At 44.7% G+C, this 18,930-nt stretch overlaps 2 protein-coding genes across 5 annotated transcripts in view; both read left to right on the forward strand.

The window, feature by feature from the left end:
* MYOCD (myocardin) overlaps positions 1–18,930 on the forward strand; it is a 91,859-nt gene that overhangs the window by 53,773 nt on the left and 19,156 nt on the right. For 3 of the 4 annotated variants that reach the window (XM_059878504.1, XM_002695810.7, XM_010816079.4), the window contains 4 exons: positions 4,361–4,536; positions 10,755–10,868; positions 14,759–15,003; positions 15,970–16,123. In XM_059878504.1, the coding sequence (XP_059734487.1) occupies positions 4,361–4,536; positions 10,755–10,868; positions 14,759–15,003; positions 15,970–16,123 (689 nt within the window). The remainder of the gene's footprint in view (positions 1–4,360; positions 4,537–10,754; positions 10,869–14,758; positions 15,004–15,969; positions 16,124–18,930) is intronic. The other variant, XM_015458753.3, reaches the window with a different exon arrangement.
* Positions 6,250–6,800, forward strand: LOC104975039 (small integral membrane protein 20-like). Its single transcript, XM_024980797.2, has one exon. It carries the CDS (start codon positions 6,293–6,295, stop codon positions 6,494–6,496), a length of 204 nt encoding a protein of 67 aa, XP_024836565.2. The 5' UTR covers positions 6,250–6,292; the 3' UTR covers positions 6,497–6,800.

The raw sequence follows: 18,930 nt of genomic DNA on the forward strand, positions 1-18,930 counted from the left end.
CTCCTTTATTCTCACGGTCAGGGTGTCACGTTCATTCCCTCAGATCTCAAAAACTCAAGTAAAAGATGTTGTGAAGGATGGAGCTGTCCTTAGCACACATGTGCAGAAAAAGGGACACGGCTGATTTCTACGTCATCAGCCCCACCTCACCCACCAGCCCAGCAGGTCTTAACATGTTCCCGAAACAACACACATCTGACAACCTCCCTGGAGGAAAATCCATTTTGCCACCCCCTCTGCTGGGACTCTGAGCATCTGAAGGCTGGACCTTCAGTCTTAGCTCAATCTCTAGAGAACTGGGGCCAGCCTGGACCTTGTGATGACCTCCTCTACAAAACAGGGATGAGAGATTGCAGTCCTTACTCTGACTTCCTGGGCCATTCTGAAGCCAAACACAAGTTGACTGTTTCTATTACTGCTGCCACTGCTAAATGGACTGCTGATTTGAACTACTATCTTTTGTGTGTGGGGGGGTGGGGGGAATTGTTTGTTTTTTAGTGTTTGTTTATTTATTTGGCTCACTGGGCCTTAGTTGCACACAGGATTTTTCATCTTCGTTGCGGCACAAGGGATCTTTTTTGTTGTGACATGTGAGATCTAGTTCCCTGACCGGGGATCAAGCCCAGGCCCCCCACACTGGGAGCATGGAGTCTTAGCCACTGGCCCACCCAGGGAAGTTGCACAAACTACTATTTTCATCATGTGTTATCTTTCCACTTAAAGTCATTGAAGGGGAGTAGTCAGGGAGTAAGAGAAATTTTCTCTCTTTTTCCATCCCCACCCTTCTTATGATATTTCTACATGAGTTAGAACCCTTGGACAACTTTGTGGTTTAATTAATTCACTCTCATTTGTATGAGTTTCAGATGTAATACTCTTGTATGGAGTGGGGAGTGGGGGTTGGGGGGCAGGGAGGCAGGGGGTGAATTCTTTGTCACATGAAGGGTCAGATCATACAGAGAAGATCCATACCTGTTCAGACTGAAGGAAGTGGGGAGGGAATATAAGATGCTAATGCTCGGCCATCAAGAGTTCTGTTGGGCAGAGGAGGCTGACAGCCCCTGGGGGCTAGCACAGTCAGTTCTGGGCTCTCTGAGTCGCTGTGCACTCAGGCCCTGTACCAAGTAAACCCCAACAAAATGCTGCAATTTCTGTGGATCAGTTCAGATCAGTCGCTCAGTCATGTCCGACTCTTTGTGACCCCATGGACCGCAGCACACCAGGCTCCCCGGTCTATCACCAACTCCCAGAGCTTGCTCAAACTCATGTCCATCAAGTTGGTGATGCCATCCAACCATCTCTTCCTCTGTTGTCCCCTTCTCCTCCTGCCTTCAATCTTTCCCAGCATCAGGGTCTTTTCTAATGAGTCAGTTCTTCACATCAGGTGGCCAAAGTATTGGAGCTTCAACTTCAGCATCAGCTCTTCCAATGAATATTCAGGACTTATTTCCTTTAGGATTGACTGGTTTGATTTCCTTTCTGTCCAAGGGACTCTCGAGAGTCTTCTCCAACTGTTCAAAGTATCAATTCTTCAGCACTCAGCCTTCTTTATAGTCCAACTCACATCTGTATATGACTACTGAAAAGACCATAGTTTTGAATAGATGGACCTTTGTTGCAAAGTAACATCTCTGCTTTTTAATTCACTATCTAGGTTGGTCACAGCTTTTATTCCAAGGAGCAAGCGTCTTTTAATTTTATGGCTGCAGTCACCATCTGCAGTTATTTTGGAACCCCAAAAAATAAAGTCTGTCCCTGTTTCCTTTGTTTCTTCATCTATTTGCCATGAAGTGATGGGACCAGATGCCATGATCTTCGTTTTTTGAATGTTGAGTTTTAAGCCAGTGAGGAAGACTTAATACCCACTCAACCCCAACTCCTATGCCCAGCTGGCCCTGAATAACACATGTCATCTTTTAAACAGGGACAAAGCCTTCTTTAACAATGATATATGTATCTATTTACTTCCTTGGCTTTGTCGGGTCTTGGTTGTGGGACATGAGATCTTCCATCCTTGTTGCAGGTTTTTTAGCTGTGGCACGTGGGATCTAGTTCCTAAACCAGGGATCGAACCCAGTGCCCCTGCATCGGGAGTGCAGAGTCTTAGCCATTGGACCACAAGGGAAGTCCCGGGACAAAGCCTTTATTTAATTCCACAAACAGAAGTAGGAGTTGAAATGCCAGTGAAAACGTGTTTTCTAAAGTAAAGAAATTAACAGGTTGAGTTACAATGGAAGCATATTCATAGAGGCTTCCAGAAGGACCTGCCGGGGAAGATCACACAATCTCCTGGAGAAAGGGAAAACAGTATAAAAATTCCTTCATGTTGTGTGAAAAAAACAAATTGAGCTTCTTTGCAGAGTCCAGGGTTTGCCATGAGAAAAGAAGGGAGGGAGTGATCTAACTCTGGACCCTTAAAATAGAGGATGGGGACAGGGGTGCAGTGGTCTGAGACCAGATGGGAGAGAAAAGTGACCCATGATTGCAAAGAAAAAGCAGACATTTGTCAAATAACCCTCTGTTAGAAAATGAATCGGTTTCTGACACACACATAAAAAATACTGGCATGTATTTATTTCAGATGATACATGAACAGATGTTTTATATTCTTCTCTGCACTTTTCTATTATTTCAAATTTTTATAGATACAAATAAGGGCCCTTTGGGGAATAAAAATTGAAAACTAAAAGTTCCTGTTAAGACAGTCGAATACTATGTAGCTGTTACCAAAAAATTGAGGCCCATCTCTATGTGTTCACATGCAAAGATCTCCAAGAAGCACTGTGGAGTTAAAAAATATATATATATTTTTAAAGCAAGTTTCAGCATGGTCTCTTTCACCCAGTCCTAACTGAATGAAATGCTTTTTAAATCCGTGTGTGTCTTGCTATATGGATAGAATTAAATCCGGAAGAAGAAATAAATCATTAATGCAAGTGGGATTATTATATACCTTGTTATGTTCATTTCATATGGTGCGAATGAATTTTTATAAGTAAAAATTACTTTTATAATCATAGAAAAGTGGCATTGAGTTTTATAAGGAATCCTGGAAGCCGAGAAGCAGCAGGGCTGGTCCCCTAGCCTTTCCAGATTAGCAGTCTGCCCAGCGACTGGAGTTCTCAGCCGCTCTGTGCTTGCCCGGCCTCCCTCCTGACTTGACGCTTGCGTGTCTGAGTGGGGGTCCGGGACACATGCCAGCAGCGGTGGCGGTGACAAGCCCCAAACCACGTTTGTTCCATTACTTCCAGCTCCTTTCCAATCTCCCCAGTGAGAGCTCCTCTCTCTTATCTGCCCAGAGCTTGAGTCAAAAGTTCTTGTCAGCATGATTGCGGAACACCGGGCTGGAAAACTTGCTGATAATACATAAATTCCTTTCCAAGAGCTGTGCCTGCAAGCGGGTCAGGAGGGCTCTGTGGCCTCGGCACATTTTGTACTCTGCACTTGGATAATAAGAGAGGAGATCTGGTAACTAAGAAATGGGAGGGACATTCAAGGATGTCACCACAGTCCCACCTGGTCTGGTAACCCCACTTTCCAAGCCCAGGCCTGGGTTCCCCTCCCAAAACCATGAAGCCTGCTGGGGAAGAATCTGAACATGTACGAGTCGCTGGGGATTTCCAAAATAGACAGAAAGATAAGAGGAATAACAACAAAATCCAAAGAATTAAAAAAAAATAATAAAGATCACGCTCCAGTTTCTGAGACACATTTATGGCTTTTTATAAACAGATATGCGTTTGTTGAATGGAGCTTCAGTACACCCTGGTGACATTAGGCCTCTTCTGACATTTAGAAATTTAAATTTAGGCGCTCCCTTGGCTTATCCTTAATAGCAAAGTTTGCAAAACATTTTGTGCCGGGTGCCTGCTTTGTATGTGAACACGATGCAAATGGCACGCCGTCACATCAACTTCACCTCTCCTCGTAAAGCCCGAGGGAGACAGGGGGCCTTCTCCCCCAGTGGCCCACATTCTTTCCTTCATCTTCCCTGATTTAGCTCCAGAAAGATAGGGGTTCACATAACAAAATGTGCAGGAATGGATCAACACTAAGTAAAGGTTGACAGGTGATGATAGACCTCTAGTATGTCACTCATTCCTCCCCGCCAAACATGCCACTTTTATAAATGCACATCCCCCTCTACGGAGTAAATAGAGGAGAGACCAAATCATTTTAAATCTACCTTCACTCTTACCTTGGGCTTCCCTGGTGGCTCGGACAGTAAAGAATCTACCTGTAGTGCAGGGGACCGGGGTTCCTTGAACTGGGAACTCTGAAGGCAGCTGGTAGTGCCCCGAATGGGGGCGACATCTGGAAGCTTGTCTGCTGACCCAGTTCTTGGCTTCCCCTCCCTCAGGGAACCAGGTGACTTTCTCCAAGTCGGCGGATGCATTTGCCTTTGAGGAGGACAGCAGCAGTGATGGGCTTTCTCCAGATCAGACTCGAGGGGAAGACCTCCAGGGCTCAGCGGGATCCCCCCCGGACACGAAAGCTATGGAGACCCCTTTGGCGGGTCCTCGAGGGACAGTCCAGGTAAACAAACCCCCTTCCAGCCTGCTCATCTCTTCAGTCCTGAAATCACGGCTGCCACGGTGGGTTTAGCATAGAGACCTGAGAGATGTCTCTTCACAACACATCGTCCTGTTGCTAACTCTCACCGTGTTCAGTTCAGGGTTCTGTGTGTGAGGGCAGGAGCTTCCAGAAAACACCAAGAGAGAGAGTCCCCAGAAATATGTCCTTTGACTTAAATTTTCAGTATCTACTCGGCCAAGTAGATCTCTTTTATCTCCATTTTTGCAGACAAGGTAGAAATGAGGCTCCCAAAGATTTGACAGTCAGTCGACAGTCTCCTGGAAAGAAAGGGCCACTGCAGGACTGGTTTCAAAGCTCACGGTCCTTCCTGTGATTGAGTTGCCACTGTAGGATCTGGGGAGCAGGAGCTGGAGGTGCTGGTGGTTGCTGTTCAGTCGCTAAGTCATGTCCAACTCTTTGTGACCCCAAGGACTGCAGCACGCCAGACTCCTCTGTCTTTCACTGTCTCCAGGAGTTTGCTCAAATTCATGTCCATTGAGTCAGTGACACTATTTAATTCATCTCATCCTCTGCTGCCCACTTGTCCTCCTGCCCTCAATCTTTCCCAGCAGCAGAATCTTTTCCAATGAGTTGGCTCTTCATGTCAGGTGACCAAGTATTAGAGCTTCATCTTTAGCATCAGTCCTTCCAGTAATATTCAGGGTTGATTTCCTTTAGGATTGACTGGTTTGACCTCCTTGCTGTCCAAGGGACTCTTAAGAGTCTTCTCTAGCACCACAATGGGAAAGCATTGATTCTTTGGTACTCAGTCCTCTTTATGGTCCAAATCTCACATCCGTACTTCACTACTGGAAAAACTGATTGGCTAAAAAGCAGGAGACCCAAGCTGCTCCTGCCTTTAGCAGGTGTCCACACGCCAAATCCTGCAAAGGCTGCCTCCAGCCCTAGCCCAAACGTAGCACTCCCCTCTTTCTGGACAAATCTACAGACTGTCCAGACATGATAAATATATGTTGCAAATACTATTAAAAGCACATTTATAAAGAGCAGGATGATAGCTGTCAACAGCTACTGCCATGATTAAGCACCAGCTGTGTACCAGGACCAGTGCTAGGCACCTTGCGGGCGTTTTCTATCAGATGTTACAGAGAAGGAAATGAGTTGGTGAGGCTGAGTGTGGCCCTGGGAGCACCACAGACCACCCACCCTCCAACTCTGGAGCATCCCCTCTAGAAGCCACATCTAGCCTTGATGACACTCCCCTCTGCCTGGCAGGATGGTATTCCTGGAGCCCCCAGAGAAGATGAGTGTGAGCGTCCGCATAGGAGGAGGAGAGGAGGGGTCACACTCATGTGACAGCAAGATGTGAATCTTCCACCACATTCCGACTCTGGAGAGAACCCTCCACCCTCAGCCCCCTCCTTTCAGGAAGACCTCACTCCTCTTGGCCTCACAGGAATTGTTCAATGACTTGAAATCAGATACTATATATATATATATATACACACACACACACACACACATATTGCCTATTTTTATTATTTTTTTATATTATTTTATATGGGGTTTCCCTGGTAGCTCAGTGGTAAAGAACCTGCCTGCCAATGTAGAAGACATAAGTGATGCAGGTTTAATCCCTGGGTCGGGAAGATCCCCTGGAGAAGGAAATGGTAACCCATTCCGGTATTCTTGCCTGGGAAATATCATGGACAGAGTCCCGGGCACTCGGAGAATCCGGGTAGCCCCGGCTAGAGCCATGTCCCGGAGCCTGCGCACTGCTCTCATTTTCGGCGGCTTCATCTCCCTGATCGGCGCCGCCTTCTACCCCATCTACTTCTGGCCCTTAATGCGGCTGGAGAAGTGCAAGAAGGAACAAGCCATAAATCGAGCTGTTATTGTTCAAGAAGACGTGCAGCCACCAAGGTTGAAAGTGTGGTCGGATCCATTTGGCCAGAAATGAGAAGACTAACACCACCTCTAACTATGAAAGTAGATAAGAGACTTCATGCTTTCAGTTCTGCAGTAAGTTCAATAAGTCACCTGGCTAGAGAACGCTGGCTGGAGCAGAAAACTCTAGAAGACCATAAAAAGTCCTATGCATGAGGAGTAGGTCCCTTCTTAAAAGGACCCTGGAACAAATCATACTATTAGGAGGGTTTTCATGATTTGGTATCCTTTCTAAAAATGAAGCTGTCTCACTCAGCTGGACTTGAAGGCTATCTACATATTATTCAGTCTCTACCTCTTAGCCAGCCAAGCTGTGATATGAATACAAGCAATTAGTAGACTGGGGAAGATTCTAGACTGTTTTGCTATCCTCCAAATAGGAAATTTCAGGGGGAAACTACCATATTGAGCAGGCTCATAGGGCTCTTTGAAAATGTTAAAGTTGATAAAACTCTTTGAGGACAAGGTACATTGTACTTTTTAAGAATAAATAGTTCAAGTCAACTATCTCATTAGGAAGGTTGCTGCATGTTGAGAAATAAACAAATTTGAAGCAAACTAAATGGGTCTGCATGCCTATTAGAAATCATTGTTGAATTGACTGAAATGAAAATATATATATTAAAATGATTTCTCTTACTTAAAAACAAACAAACAAAAAAAAGAAATATCATGGACAGAGGAGCCTGGTGGGCTACAGTCCATGAGGTCAAAAAAGAGTCGGACACAGCTTAACAACTGAGCATGCATTATTTTATATATTTTAATTATATATAGATATCTTATATCTTATTTTTATTATATATAGATATTTTATATCTGTGTGCACTTTTAATTTTTCAATTGAGGTATATAATTGACATATAACACTATACTACTTTCAGGTGTTCACCACAACTGTTTGATACCATATATGTCATGAAATACACAATATATCAGATCAGATCAGTCACTCAGTCATGTCTAACTCTTTGCGACCCCATGAATCACAGCATGCCAGGCCTCCCTGTCCAACACCAACTTCCGGAGTTCACTGAGATATCCATCGAGTCAGTGATGCCATCCAGCCATCTCATCCTCTGTAGTCCCCTTCTCCTCTTGCCCCCAATCCCTCCCAGCATCAGAGTCTTTTCCAATGAGTCAACTCTTCGCATGAGGTGGCCAAAGTACTGGAGTTTCAGCTTTAGCATCATTCCTTCCAAAGTAATCCCAGGGCTGATCTCCTTCAGAATGGACTGGTTGGATCTCCTTGCAGTCCAAAGGACTCTCAAGAGTCTTCTCCCAACACCACAGTTCAAAAGCATCAATTCTTCAGCGCTCAGCCTTCTTCACAGTCCAACTCTCACATCCATACATGACCACAGGAAAAACCATAGCCTTGACTAGATGGACCTTTGTTGGCAAAGTAATGTCTCTGCTTTTGAATATGCTATCTAGGTTGGTCATAACTTTCCTTCCAAGGAGTAAGCGTCTTTTAATTTCATGGTTGCAGTCACCATCTGTAGTGATTTTGGAGCCCAGAAAAATAAAGTCTGACACTGTTTCCACTGTTTCCCCATCTATTTCCCATGAAGTGGTGGGACCAGATGCCATGATCTTCGTTTTCTGAATGTTGAGCTTTAAGCCAACTTTTTCACTCTCCTCTTTCACTTTCATCAAGAGGCTTTTTAGTTCCTCTTTACTTTCTGCCATAAGGGTGGTGTCATCTGCATATCTGAGGTTATTGATATTTCTCCCGGCAATCTTGATTCCAGCTTGTGTTTCTTCCAGTCCAGCATTTCTCATGATGTACTCTGCATAGTAGTGAAATAAACAGGGTGACAATATACAGCCTTGACGTACTCCTTTTCCTATTTGGAACCAGTCTGTTGGTCCATGTCCAGTTCTAACTGTTGCTTCCTGACCTGCATACAAATTTCTCAAGAGGCAGATCAGGTGGTCTGGTATTCCCATCTCTTTCAGAATTTCTCACAGTTTATTGTGATCCACACAGTCAAAGGCTTTGGCATAGTCAATAAAGCAGAAATAGATGTTTTTCTGGAACTCTCTTGCTTTTTCCATGATCCAGCGGATGTTGGCAATTTGATCTCTGGTTCCTCTGCCTTTTCTAAAACCAGCTTGAACATCAGGAAGTTCACGGTTCACATATTGCTGAAGCCTGGCTTGGAGAATTTTGAGCATTACTTTACTAGCGTGTGAGATGAGTGCAATTGTGTGGTAGTTTGAGCATTCTTTGGCATTGCCTTTCTTTGGGATTGGAATGAAAACTGACCTTTTCCAGTCCTGTGGCCACTGCTGAGTTTTCCAAATTTGCTGGCATATTGAGTTCAGCACTTTCACAGCATCATCTTTCAGGATTTGGAATAGCTCAACTGGAATTCTATCACCTCCACTAGCTTTGTTCATAGTGATGCTTTCTAAGGCCCACTTGACTTCACATTCCAGGATGTCTGGCTCTAGGTCAGTGATCACACCATCATAATTATCTGGATCGTGAAGATCTTTTTTGTACAGTTCTTCTGTGTATTCTTGCCACCTCTTCTTAATATCTTCTGCTTCTGTTAGGTCCATACCATTTCTGTCCTTTATCGAGCCCATCTTTGCATGAAATGTTCCCTTGGTATCTCTAATTTTCTTGAAGAGATCTCTAGTCTTTCCCATTCTGTTGTTTTCCTCTATTTCTTTGCATTGATTGCTGAAGAAGGCTTTCTTATCTCTTCGTGCTATTCTTTGGAACTCTGCATTCAGATGCTTATATCTTTCCTTTCCTCCTTTGCTTTTTGCTTCTCTTCTTTTCACAGCTATTTGTAAGGCCTCCCCAGACAGCCATTTTGCTTTTTTGCATTTCTTTTCCACCGGGATGGTCTTGATCTCTGTCTCCTGTACAATGTCACGAACCTCATTCCATAGCTAGGCCCTTAAATCTATTTCTCACTTCCACTGTATAATCATAAGGGATTTGATTTAGGTCATACCTGAATGGTCTAGTGGTTTTCCCTACTTTCTTCAATTTAAGTCTGAATTTGGCAATAAGGAGTTTGTGGTCTGAGCCACAGTCAGCTCCTGGTCTTGTTTTTGCTGACTGTATAGAGCTTCTCCATCTTTGGCTGCAAAGAATATAATCAATCTGATTTCGGTGTTGACCATCTGGCGATGTCCATGTATAGAGTCTTCTCTTGTGTTGTTGGAAGAGGGTGTTTGTTATGACCAGTGCATTTTCTTGGCAAAACTCTATTAGTCTTTGCCCTGCTTCATTCCGTATTCCAAGGCCAAATTTGCCTGTTACTCCAGGTGTTTCTTGACTTCCTACTTTTGCATTTTGGCCTAGTTATTTGCATTTTGCATTAGGCATTAGGCCTAGTTTGGCCTAGTTGCATTAGGCCTAGTTGCATTAGGCCTAGTTTGGCCTAGTTATTTGCATTTTGCATCAGTTAATCCAGCAGCCTCAAGTGAGAGATGAGGGCATGGGCTCTGAGAGAAAAGGATGCTACAGACCTTTGACACGTGCTCAGGCAAAGACTGGGCAGCTCAGGGGCCTTTTCTGAAAGTCATGGCATAGGACTGTGGGACAGGAAGAGGATGCTGCGTTCATTTCTGCATCCTCTATGTGTGGGAACGTGCCTCTCATTAAGGTTTTCCTGATGCTGCATCCCTACACACACATATTTATATACACAGACATACACACAGACACACAGGTATGCACACACAGACACACATGCAAAGGAATGTATACACATACACATATCCACACATACATTACAGAAGCATACACAGAGACATATACGCACATACAGAGACACACATACACACACATACCTACACACTTTCCTTCCATCTGCCAACCCCCTTCTCATCTGACTTTTTCATTGTCCTACCTTTCCCCCAAAGTCCCTCCACTCATTCCTCCCGCTTCTTCTCTTTTTCAATCCACTGTCAATTCCAACACGTAGACCTCACTGCAAGTAGGTAGATCCCGCCCACAGGGTGACCAGATGTCCCAGTTCGCCTAGCCCAAGCTAATTCTATACCTGTTGGATGGAATGATTATTTATCATGCCTGCTTTCTCTCTTAAAAAGAGTCCTCAATTGGTTGACAGATCATGTACTTGACTCTCCACCCCTGGGGACAGAGTCTGAGGTTTTCCTCAGATAAGAAGCTGGGGTTGATGCAGCAGAGCTGGGGGTGAGGGTGGGTGCCTCCACTGCAGCATCCCCGTGTCACAGTTTCTGCTCCTGCATCCTAATCAGGCTCAAATTTGGATTTTCAGGATTCAGAAAATGAGAGGAGTGACCCAGCCCCACACCCCGGCAACCAGCCAGACCCGGGCAAGCAGGGGCTTGGCTCCCTGGGCACCCCCATCACTGGGCACACAGCCGTAAAGGTAGGATGGGCCAGCCTCCATGCCCGCCTGAGCATGCAGCTCACGGGGCCATTGCGGGGCAGGGCATGCTGAGTTAGGTCTGGCAACGGGGAAAGTCATGTGGACCGATGGATGGATTCAGTCCACTGGGAGCATCACTAGACAGGGGTGGAGAAGTGGGCTATCACTGTACATGGACCAAGAGGCTCTTGCCCATCAGGGATCTTCCCCACAGAAAAGAAGCGTCTGTGGCTCCTTTCTTTGGGCTCACAGTTCAGCCAGCAGGTTCCTGACTTGAAAGCCTTCGGTAGCTTAGCCTAGAGACAGACACTGACCTCAGTGCACACAGGATTTGCACGCGCCGTAACACAGGTTTAGATAGGACAGTGGCTTTTACACAAGGGAGGCCAGCTTGAAGGTCTTGCCTAAAGTAAAACCTCTGTCAGTCAAGCCAGTCTCCCTGTGGACATGAACGGAGGCCTCATATTCGCAGGAGGCACAGAATAAGCAGGATCGCGTAGTTTGGGTTTAATTTTCTCAGCATTATATCTAACAATTCACAAAGTACTTTCTCCTCAGTTAACTGGTAGTCATTTGACTTTTTTCATAATATTTTATCCCAAATAACTTCTCATTGACTTGGGGGCATATTAATATTTTCTCAGCTCTAAAGCTGGCACTTAATGCTGAGATGATTCTTAAGAAATACTTTTAAAAGCTTGCAAGCTGAGTAAGAATCAGTGTTAAAGTAATGGCCCTGCCACCCTGTCCATGCATATACACAAAAGTGGTCTTCTTTTTTTTAATTTTGTTTGTTTCTTTATGGCTATGCTGGTCACCACTGCTGCATGGGCTTTTCTCTAGTTGTGGAGAGTGGGAACTGCTCTCCAGTTGCGGTGCTCGGGCTTTTCCTTGCGGTGGCTTCTCTTGTTGCAGAGCACGGGTTCTAGGGTGCTCGGGCTTCAGCAGGTGCAGCACGTGGGCTCAGCAGTTGTGGCCCTTGGGCTTAGTTGCTCTGGAATCTTCCTGGATCAGGGATCAAGCCCATGTTTCCTGCACTGGCAGGCAGATTATTTACCACGGAGCCACCAGAGAAGCCCACAAAACTAGTTTTCATGTTCTGAATGGATGACAGGCATTTCTGATTCCCAGGAAAGCTCCCCAGACTGCAGTGGCTTAAACCCAGCCTACAATCCACTCTTTCCTGGTGGCTCAGCTGGTAAAGAATCCACCTGCCAATGCAGGAGACACAGGAGATCTAAGTTCGATCCCTAGATTGGGAAGATCCCCTGGAGAAGGGAACCCACTCCAGTATTCTGACCTGGAGAATTTCATGGACTTGTCCATGGAGTCGCAAAGAGCGACTTTCACTTCACAATCCACTCAGCTCAACAGCTTTGAAATTATGTGGCTATTGGTGAATTTTGCTCATTACAGGTAGAGGGAAGAGACATATTGACTTGGGAGAATATTTATATCTTAATATTAATATGATTCAGTGATTTCCACCATTGGGAGCAAAGAGAAATTGTATTAATATTTCTACTGAAGTGTTTAAATTTTGCCTAATGCAAAAGAGTTGGAAAAGACCCTGAAGCTGGGAAAGATTGAAGGCAGGAGGAGAAGGGGACGACAGAGGATGAGATAGTTGGATGGCATCACCGACTCCATAGACATGAGTTTGAGCAAGCTCCAGGAGTTGGTGATGGACAGGGAAGCCTGGTGTGCTGCAGTCCATGGGGTCGCAAAGAGTCAACTGAGCAACTGAACTGAACTGAATGCAAGTGAGCAGAGCCTTCAGCCTCTTCGTACTAAGAAAGTGTAGTAATTGTCCTGAGAAAGGACAATCAATTTCAATTAAGAGTCATGTCAAAAATATGCAACTATACAGTTCCAGGTGTGCTTCCCATGTGATGCTAGTGGTAAAAAAAAAAAAAAAAAAAAAAAAAACCGCCTGCCAATGAAGGAGACATAAGGGATGCGGGTTTGATTCCTGGGTTGGGAAGATCCCTTGGAAGAGGGCATGGCAAGCCACTCCAATATTCTTGCCTGGAGAATCCCATGGACAGAAAAGCCTGGCAGGCTCCAGCCCACGGGGTTGTATGGAGTCAGACATGACTGAGCAAATGAGTGCAGCACACACAAAGTTCCAGTGATTCAGAGTTCCGTGGCTTCTGTGGTCCGTGCTTCTCACTATCTGGAGCAAACGGTTTGATTTACAATACCTTCTGAATGCTCAGAGTCTCCGTGATAATAAGGCAACAAATAGAGAAGATGGCTGAGCCCCTGATTTAGTTGCTTTAGACGCAAGGCTGCAGCTTCCCCAGACAAGCAGGTCCTAGGAGGAGTGCGAGCAGGGCAGAGCTGACTGCAGGAGCTGGGGGAAACTCTCCCAAGAACAGAAGGCTGACTCGTTACCTGGAGCACTAACTCATCGATGACTGAGCAGGGAGGAGGGCCCCTGGCCCATAGGAATCCTTGAGCTAAGTGTACAAGAAGCCTTCCTGAGAACACACACACACAAAAAGGCTTTGGTGGACAGGCACGCTGAGTCAGAGAAAAGCAAATCCAATAGGTCACCTTCAGATGTGTGTTTCGTGGTTAAAATGGGAAAGCTTCCCTGTGACAACCTGCCTGCTGGCTATTCAGGAGTTCCCTCTTCTGGACACTGCTGGTACCACACCTTCCCCTGCCGGCTTGTTCTCAGATTAAGACCCTTCCATCATCACATCCCTGTTCATTTCAATCTTCTATAATACAGTCAGGAATTGGAAATGTATTTTTTTTTTAACTGAATGAAGTACAGACGTATTTCTTCTCAGTCTCTGGAGGTCTTTGGATTTCAGGGACAGGTTATAAATATAATCACACTGTCCTTTGAAATCTTAATTGTTTCAACAATATATTTTACCATTCTCCCGTTGGTTACTGAAATCAAAAGTAGAGAATATTTTACCCAACTTGCAGGTCGGGGTCATTGAGATATGGTAAAGTTGGATAACTATACCATGTTCAAAAATGTGTCTTCACTTCCAGGCCTCCGTCCTTAACTTTTGTCAAGGATCCAAACCGTACACCATGATTGGTAACTTCTGGAAAGGTCTCAGTGGGTGACTTGTCCTTCCTGTAGTCAGTGAAGAATCTTTAGTTCAGAGGGTGTCACTTCCTGATTTTATATCAGTATTTGGTGGGAAGGGGAATTGATTTAGAAGCAACAAGAATCCACCTTTTGGGTTTTTAGAGACAGCCTTAATTTCATCTCCTTTTATGTTGTTAATAAGTCAGCTCACGAGGAGCTTCACTAAAGATGATGACACATATGCAGACGAAAGAACCTTCTTCGGACCGCCCTGGCGATGCAACGGTTAGGACTTGCCCTTTCAATGCGGGGAGTGTGGGTTCAATCCCTGGTCGGGCAGCAAAGATCCCACATGTCTCACGACCAAAAAACCAAAACAGAAACAGCAGTGCAACAGATTAAATAAAGGCTTTAAAAATGGTCCACAGTGAACTTTTTTTTTTTTCCAAAAAAAAAAGAACCTTCTTATGAACCTAACCCAAGAACAGAATGTCGTCTTCATTAGTCATCAGGTTTAGGTTTTAGGTTAGGAAGCTGGCCTCAGTGAAACATAGACTTACCTCTCTGTTCTGGGAAGGAAGTTCCCCGAAGCCACTTCTAAGACTCAAGACTTCCTGCCTAAGGAGTGTCCATCCTTTGCGATGTATTTGCATGGATTTGTTTGTTAGGTACCTTAACTTCCAGGATCTCCTCGTGCCTCCTGTCTTTGCTATATTGTGTGTCGGGGGTTCAAGGACACCCATCAGATAAAATCTAGAGGTAATATTCCTGATGCCAAGCCGTTCCCATCCACCACCTAAAAGCACATGCCGTCTCTCCATCTGCTTTGCAGTCCAAGTCCTTGAGCGACAGCAAGAACCGCCACAAAAAGCCCAAGGACCCCAAGCCAAAGGTGAAGAAGCTCAAGTACCACCAGTACATCCCCCCCGACCAGAAGGCGGAGAAGTCCCCTCCGCCCATGGACTCTGCCTATGCCCGGCTGCTCCAGCAGCAGCAGCTCTTCCTACAGCTGCAGATCCTCAGCCAGCAGCAGCAGCACCGCTTCAGCTACCCCGGGCTGCACGCAGCTCCACCCAAGTAAGTCAGCCAAGCCCGGGGGGCGGGGGGAGGGCGGGGTGGGGGGGGCACCTGGGGATGGAGGCTGGCTGTGGCTTCTCCATCAGAGGACCCAGCGAGTCCCACACCGCACCACGTCCTGTGGTCGGGTCGCCCAGTCTTCCCCGAAACACCAGACACCAGCTGGGTCGGGGGGTGGGTCCCGAAGTTCAACTCAGTTCTGATGCCCTCTACCCAGAGATGGTGTTGGATCTCAGTCTCAAAGCTTGAGGGCTTAGTCCCCCAGGACTGGCCCCTCACCCTCCAGACACCAGTCACAAGTCCAAGTTGTCACCTATCCTTCTGACAGACCAGCTATTGACTGGACTTTCCAATAACCTCTTCCTTGGGTTCCAATTAATTTCCTAGAGTTGCTCACAGAACTCAGAGAAACATTTTACTTATTAGACTACCAGTCTGTTGTAAAAGCATGTAGGTCCTCATGGGAGCAGCCAGATGGAAGAGAGGCCTGGGGCCGTACATGGGAGTCAGGCAGAGCATCCATGTCCCTCCAGATACACCACTCTCCCCAAATCTCCACCTGCTACACAACCCGGAAGCTCTCCAAACCCCATTCTTTTGGGTTTTTATAGAGGCTTCATTACGTTATTGAGTAGATCATTGACCTTTGTGAATCAATTCAACCTCCAGCTATTTCTCTTCCCTAGAGGTCAGGGGTGGGACTGAAAACTCCAACTCTCTAATCACATGATTCAGTCTCCAGGCCACCAGTCTCCAAGCTTAAGTGGCTTCCAACAGTCACCTCATTAGGATAACAAAAGACAGCTTTTGTTTTCATGACTTAGGAAACCCCCAGGGTTTTAGAAGCTGTGCCAGAAACCAGGATGAAGACCAAATATATACATTTCCTATTATAAATCACAATATCATATCCCCATACATAAATCTGACTGTATTTTCAGTACCTCTTCTGTGTTTGTTTTACAGGGAACCAAATGAGCAGATGGCCAGAAATCCAAATGCTTCTTCAGCCCCGTTGAGCAATACCCCTTTGTCTCCTGCCAAAAACAGCTTTTCTGGACAAACTGGTGTCTCCTCTCTCAAGCCAGGCCCACTCCCATCCAACCTAGATGATCTGAAGGTATAGGGTTTGGCATTATTTTGTTTTTTTAAAACAAATATTTTTAAATTATTTATGTATTCATTTGGCGGTGCCGGGTCTTGGTTGCGACATGCAGGATCTTTAGTTGCAGAGTGTGGGATCTAGTTCCCTGACCAGGGATGGAGCCCAGGTCCCCTGCATTGGGAGCACAGTCTTAGCCACTGGGCCACCAGAGAAGGCCCTGGTGTTCAGTCACTCAGTTGTGTGCGACCTTTTGTGACCCCATGAACTGTAGCACTCCAGGGTTCCCTGTCCTTCACCAGCTCCCAGAGTTTGCCCAAACTCATGTCTATCCAGTCAGTGATGCCATCCAACCATCTCATCCTCTGCTGCCCCCTTCTCCTGCCCTCAACCTTTCCCAGCATCAGGGTCTTTTCCAATAAGTTGGCCCTTCACATCAGGTGGCCAAAGGGTTAGAGTTTCATCTTCAGTGTCAGTCCTTCCAGTGAATATTCAGAGTTGATTTCCTTTAGGATTGGCTGGTTTGACTTAAAAATTCAGCAACAATTAAAACACCAGTGAATGTATAAAAGAGGTGAATACAAATCTTTGTGCCAAGCAAGCCTACACAGCATAACAGTCTGAAATTTAAAGTAAACTGGACTGAACAAGTATTCATTTTATTTTAGAATATGAGCTGCATTATTTAATAATGTAGTTTAAATTATTCAGTGCCAGAGCGGATTCTAAAAATGAATGTAGAACTCATTAATTTTAAGTAATTCTAAATTAAAACAATAACGAGTTGCCATTTTTCACTTTTTCAAACCAGTGAATATAGAAGAAAATGGCAAGACAAGGCTAGCCAGGCTGGGGGGCTGAGAGCATATCTTATTGCTTGTGATATAGTCAGTAATTGCAATCCTTTTGAAGATAATTTTTTAAGTAACTCTTAAGGTAATATATACTCACTACTGAAATATGATAGTGTATAAAAAAAGTATTTTAAAAGACAATTGACTCACAGATTCTATAGTATTTCCTTTTAGACTTAAAATATTTGTGAATATGTTTGGTTTTAAAATAATTACTGAGTATATACTTCTGGCATGCTTTTCTATTTTATTTATCATGGACTTTTTCATAACTTTTAATATTTCAGTAAGGTTTTTCTTTTTAGTACTGGCATATCATTTCTCCACCTCATTGACCTCCGTCTATTGGACTTCTGCTTCCAAATTTTTGCTATGAAATGTATAATTCACATACACATTTAATTTCTCTAGTTATCTCCCCAGGCTGAATACAGGTTCAGGAGTGGAACTCCTGAACCTAAACGCATGACTGTTTTTGAAAGCTCTTTGTCCGTGTTGTCACATTCCTGTCCTGAATGTCTGTGCCAATCTGTTCCCAGAAGGAGTGTGTTCGGGCAAAACCCCTCAAGCCGGCACGTGCCCAGTGGTCCACCTGGGGCTCGCGGTCAAATGCAGATTCTGATTCGATAGGTGTGGCGAGGGCCCTCAGAGTCTGCATTTCTATCATAAGCTCCCAGATGCTGTCTGATGCTGCTGGGCCCATGGTCAGAATAGCAAGGTTTAAAAAGCTTTTTTTTTTTCCTTAACATTTTTATCGGAGAAGGCAACGGCACCCCACTCCAGTACTCCTGCCTGGAAAATCCCATGGACGGAGGAGCCTGGTAGGCTGCCGTCCTTGGGGTCGCTGAGAGTCAGACACGACTGAGCGACTTCACTTTCACTTTTCACTTTTCTGCATTGGAGAAGGAAATGGCAACCCACTCCTGTGTTCTTGCCTGGAGTATCCCAGGGACAGGGTAGCCTGGTGGGCTGCTAAGGGGTCACACAGAGTTGGACACGACTGAAGCGACTTAGCAGCAGCAGCAGCAACATTTTTATACAATTATTTTTGCTGCTACTTCACTGACACAAAGTGTTATTATTCATTTCTTTGTCTATCTGGTAAACGCAAAGCTATGTACATATTTATTTCTTGGAATGTTAGCTGGTACTCAGATGTTATAGGTCATTTTTCTTTTAATTTTCTTAAAAAATAATTTTTTTTTTGATGTGGACCATTTTTCAGGTCTTTATTGGATTTGTTACAATATTGCTTCCGTTTTATCTTTTGGTGTTTTGGCCACAAGGCACGTGGAATCTTAGCTCCCCAACCAGGGATCAAACTTGCATTGGAAGGTGAAGTTTTAACCAATGTATTGCTAGGGAAGTCCCCATTTTTCTTTTAATTTTATCTTTTGTTTGTGAAGGGTTGGATTGTGTCCATTACCCAGTTTTAGTTTGGGTGTCAATATTTTCCTGTGGATATGCTGAGCTTACTATTATTTTCCCTGCTTTTTTTTTTTTAATGAGATGGCTATTTGTATTTTCTCCCAGTATTTTTGACCTATAGTTTTCAGTTTTGTGGCCAGTATTTTTATTATTAGTCTCTTAGCTTTGAGGTTCAAAAAAACCTTTTTGTACAAAACATCACAAGAGTATCTCCCTATTGATTTCTGGCTGTTGTATTGAATTATTGACACTTAGGTATCTGATACATTTTCCATTTTGATTACAAAAGTAATATGCTGATGAGGGCTATTTTAGAAATGCAGATAAAGAGAACTGTTGGTAGAATTTTAGCTTATTTTTATCCAGACGTTTTCATCTGCAAGCAGACGTTTAGATATATATACACGTACATGTATTTATAGGCTTCCCATGGTAAAGAATCCACCTGCCAATGCATGAAACATGGGTTTGATCTCTGGGATAGGAAGATCCCCTGGAGAAGGAAATGGCAACCCACTCCAGTATTCTTGCCTGGGAAATCCC

This window comes from Bos taurus, chromosome 19 (assembly GCF_002263795.3).
Source record: "Bos taurus isolate L1 Dominette 01449 registration number 42190680 breed Hereford chromosome 19, ARS-UCD2.0, whole genome shotgun sequence".
NCBI classification, from domain to species: Eukaryota; Metazoa; Chordata; class Mammalia; order Artiodactyla; family Bovidae; genus Bos; species Bos taurus.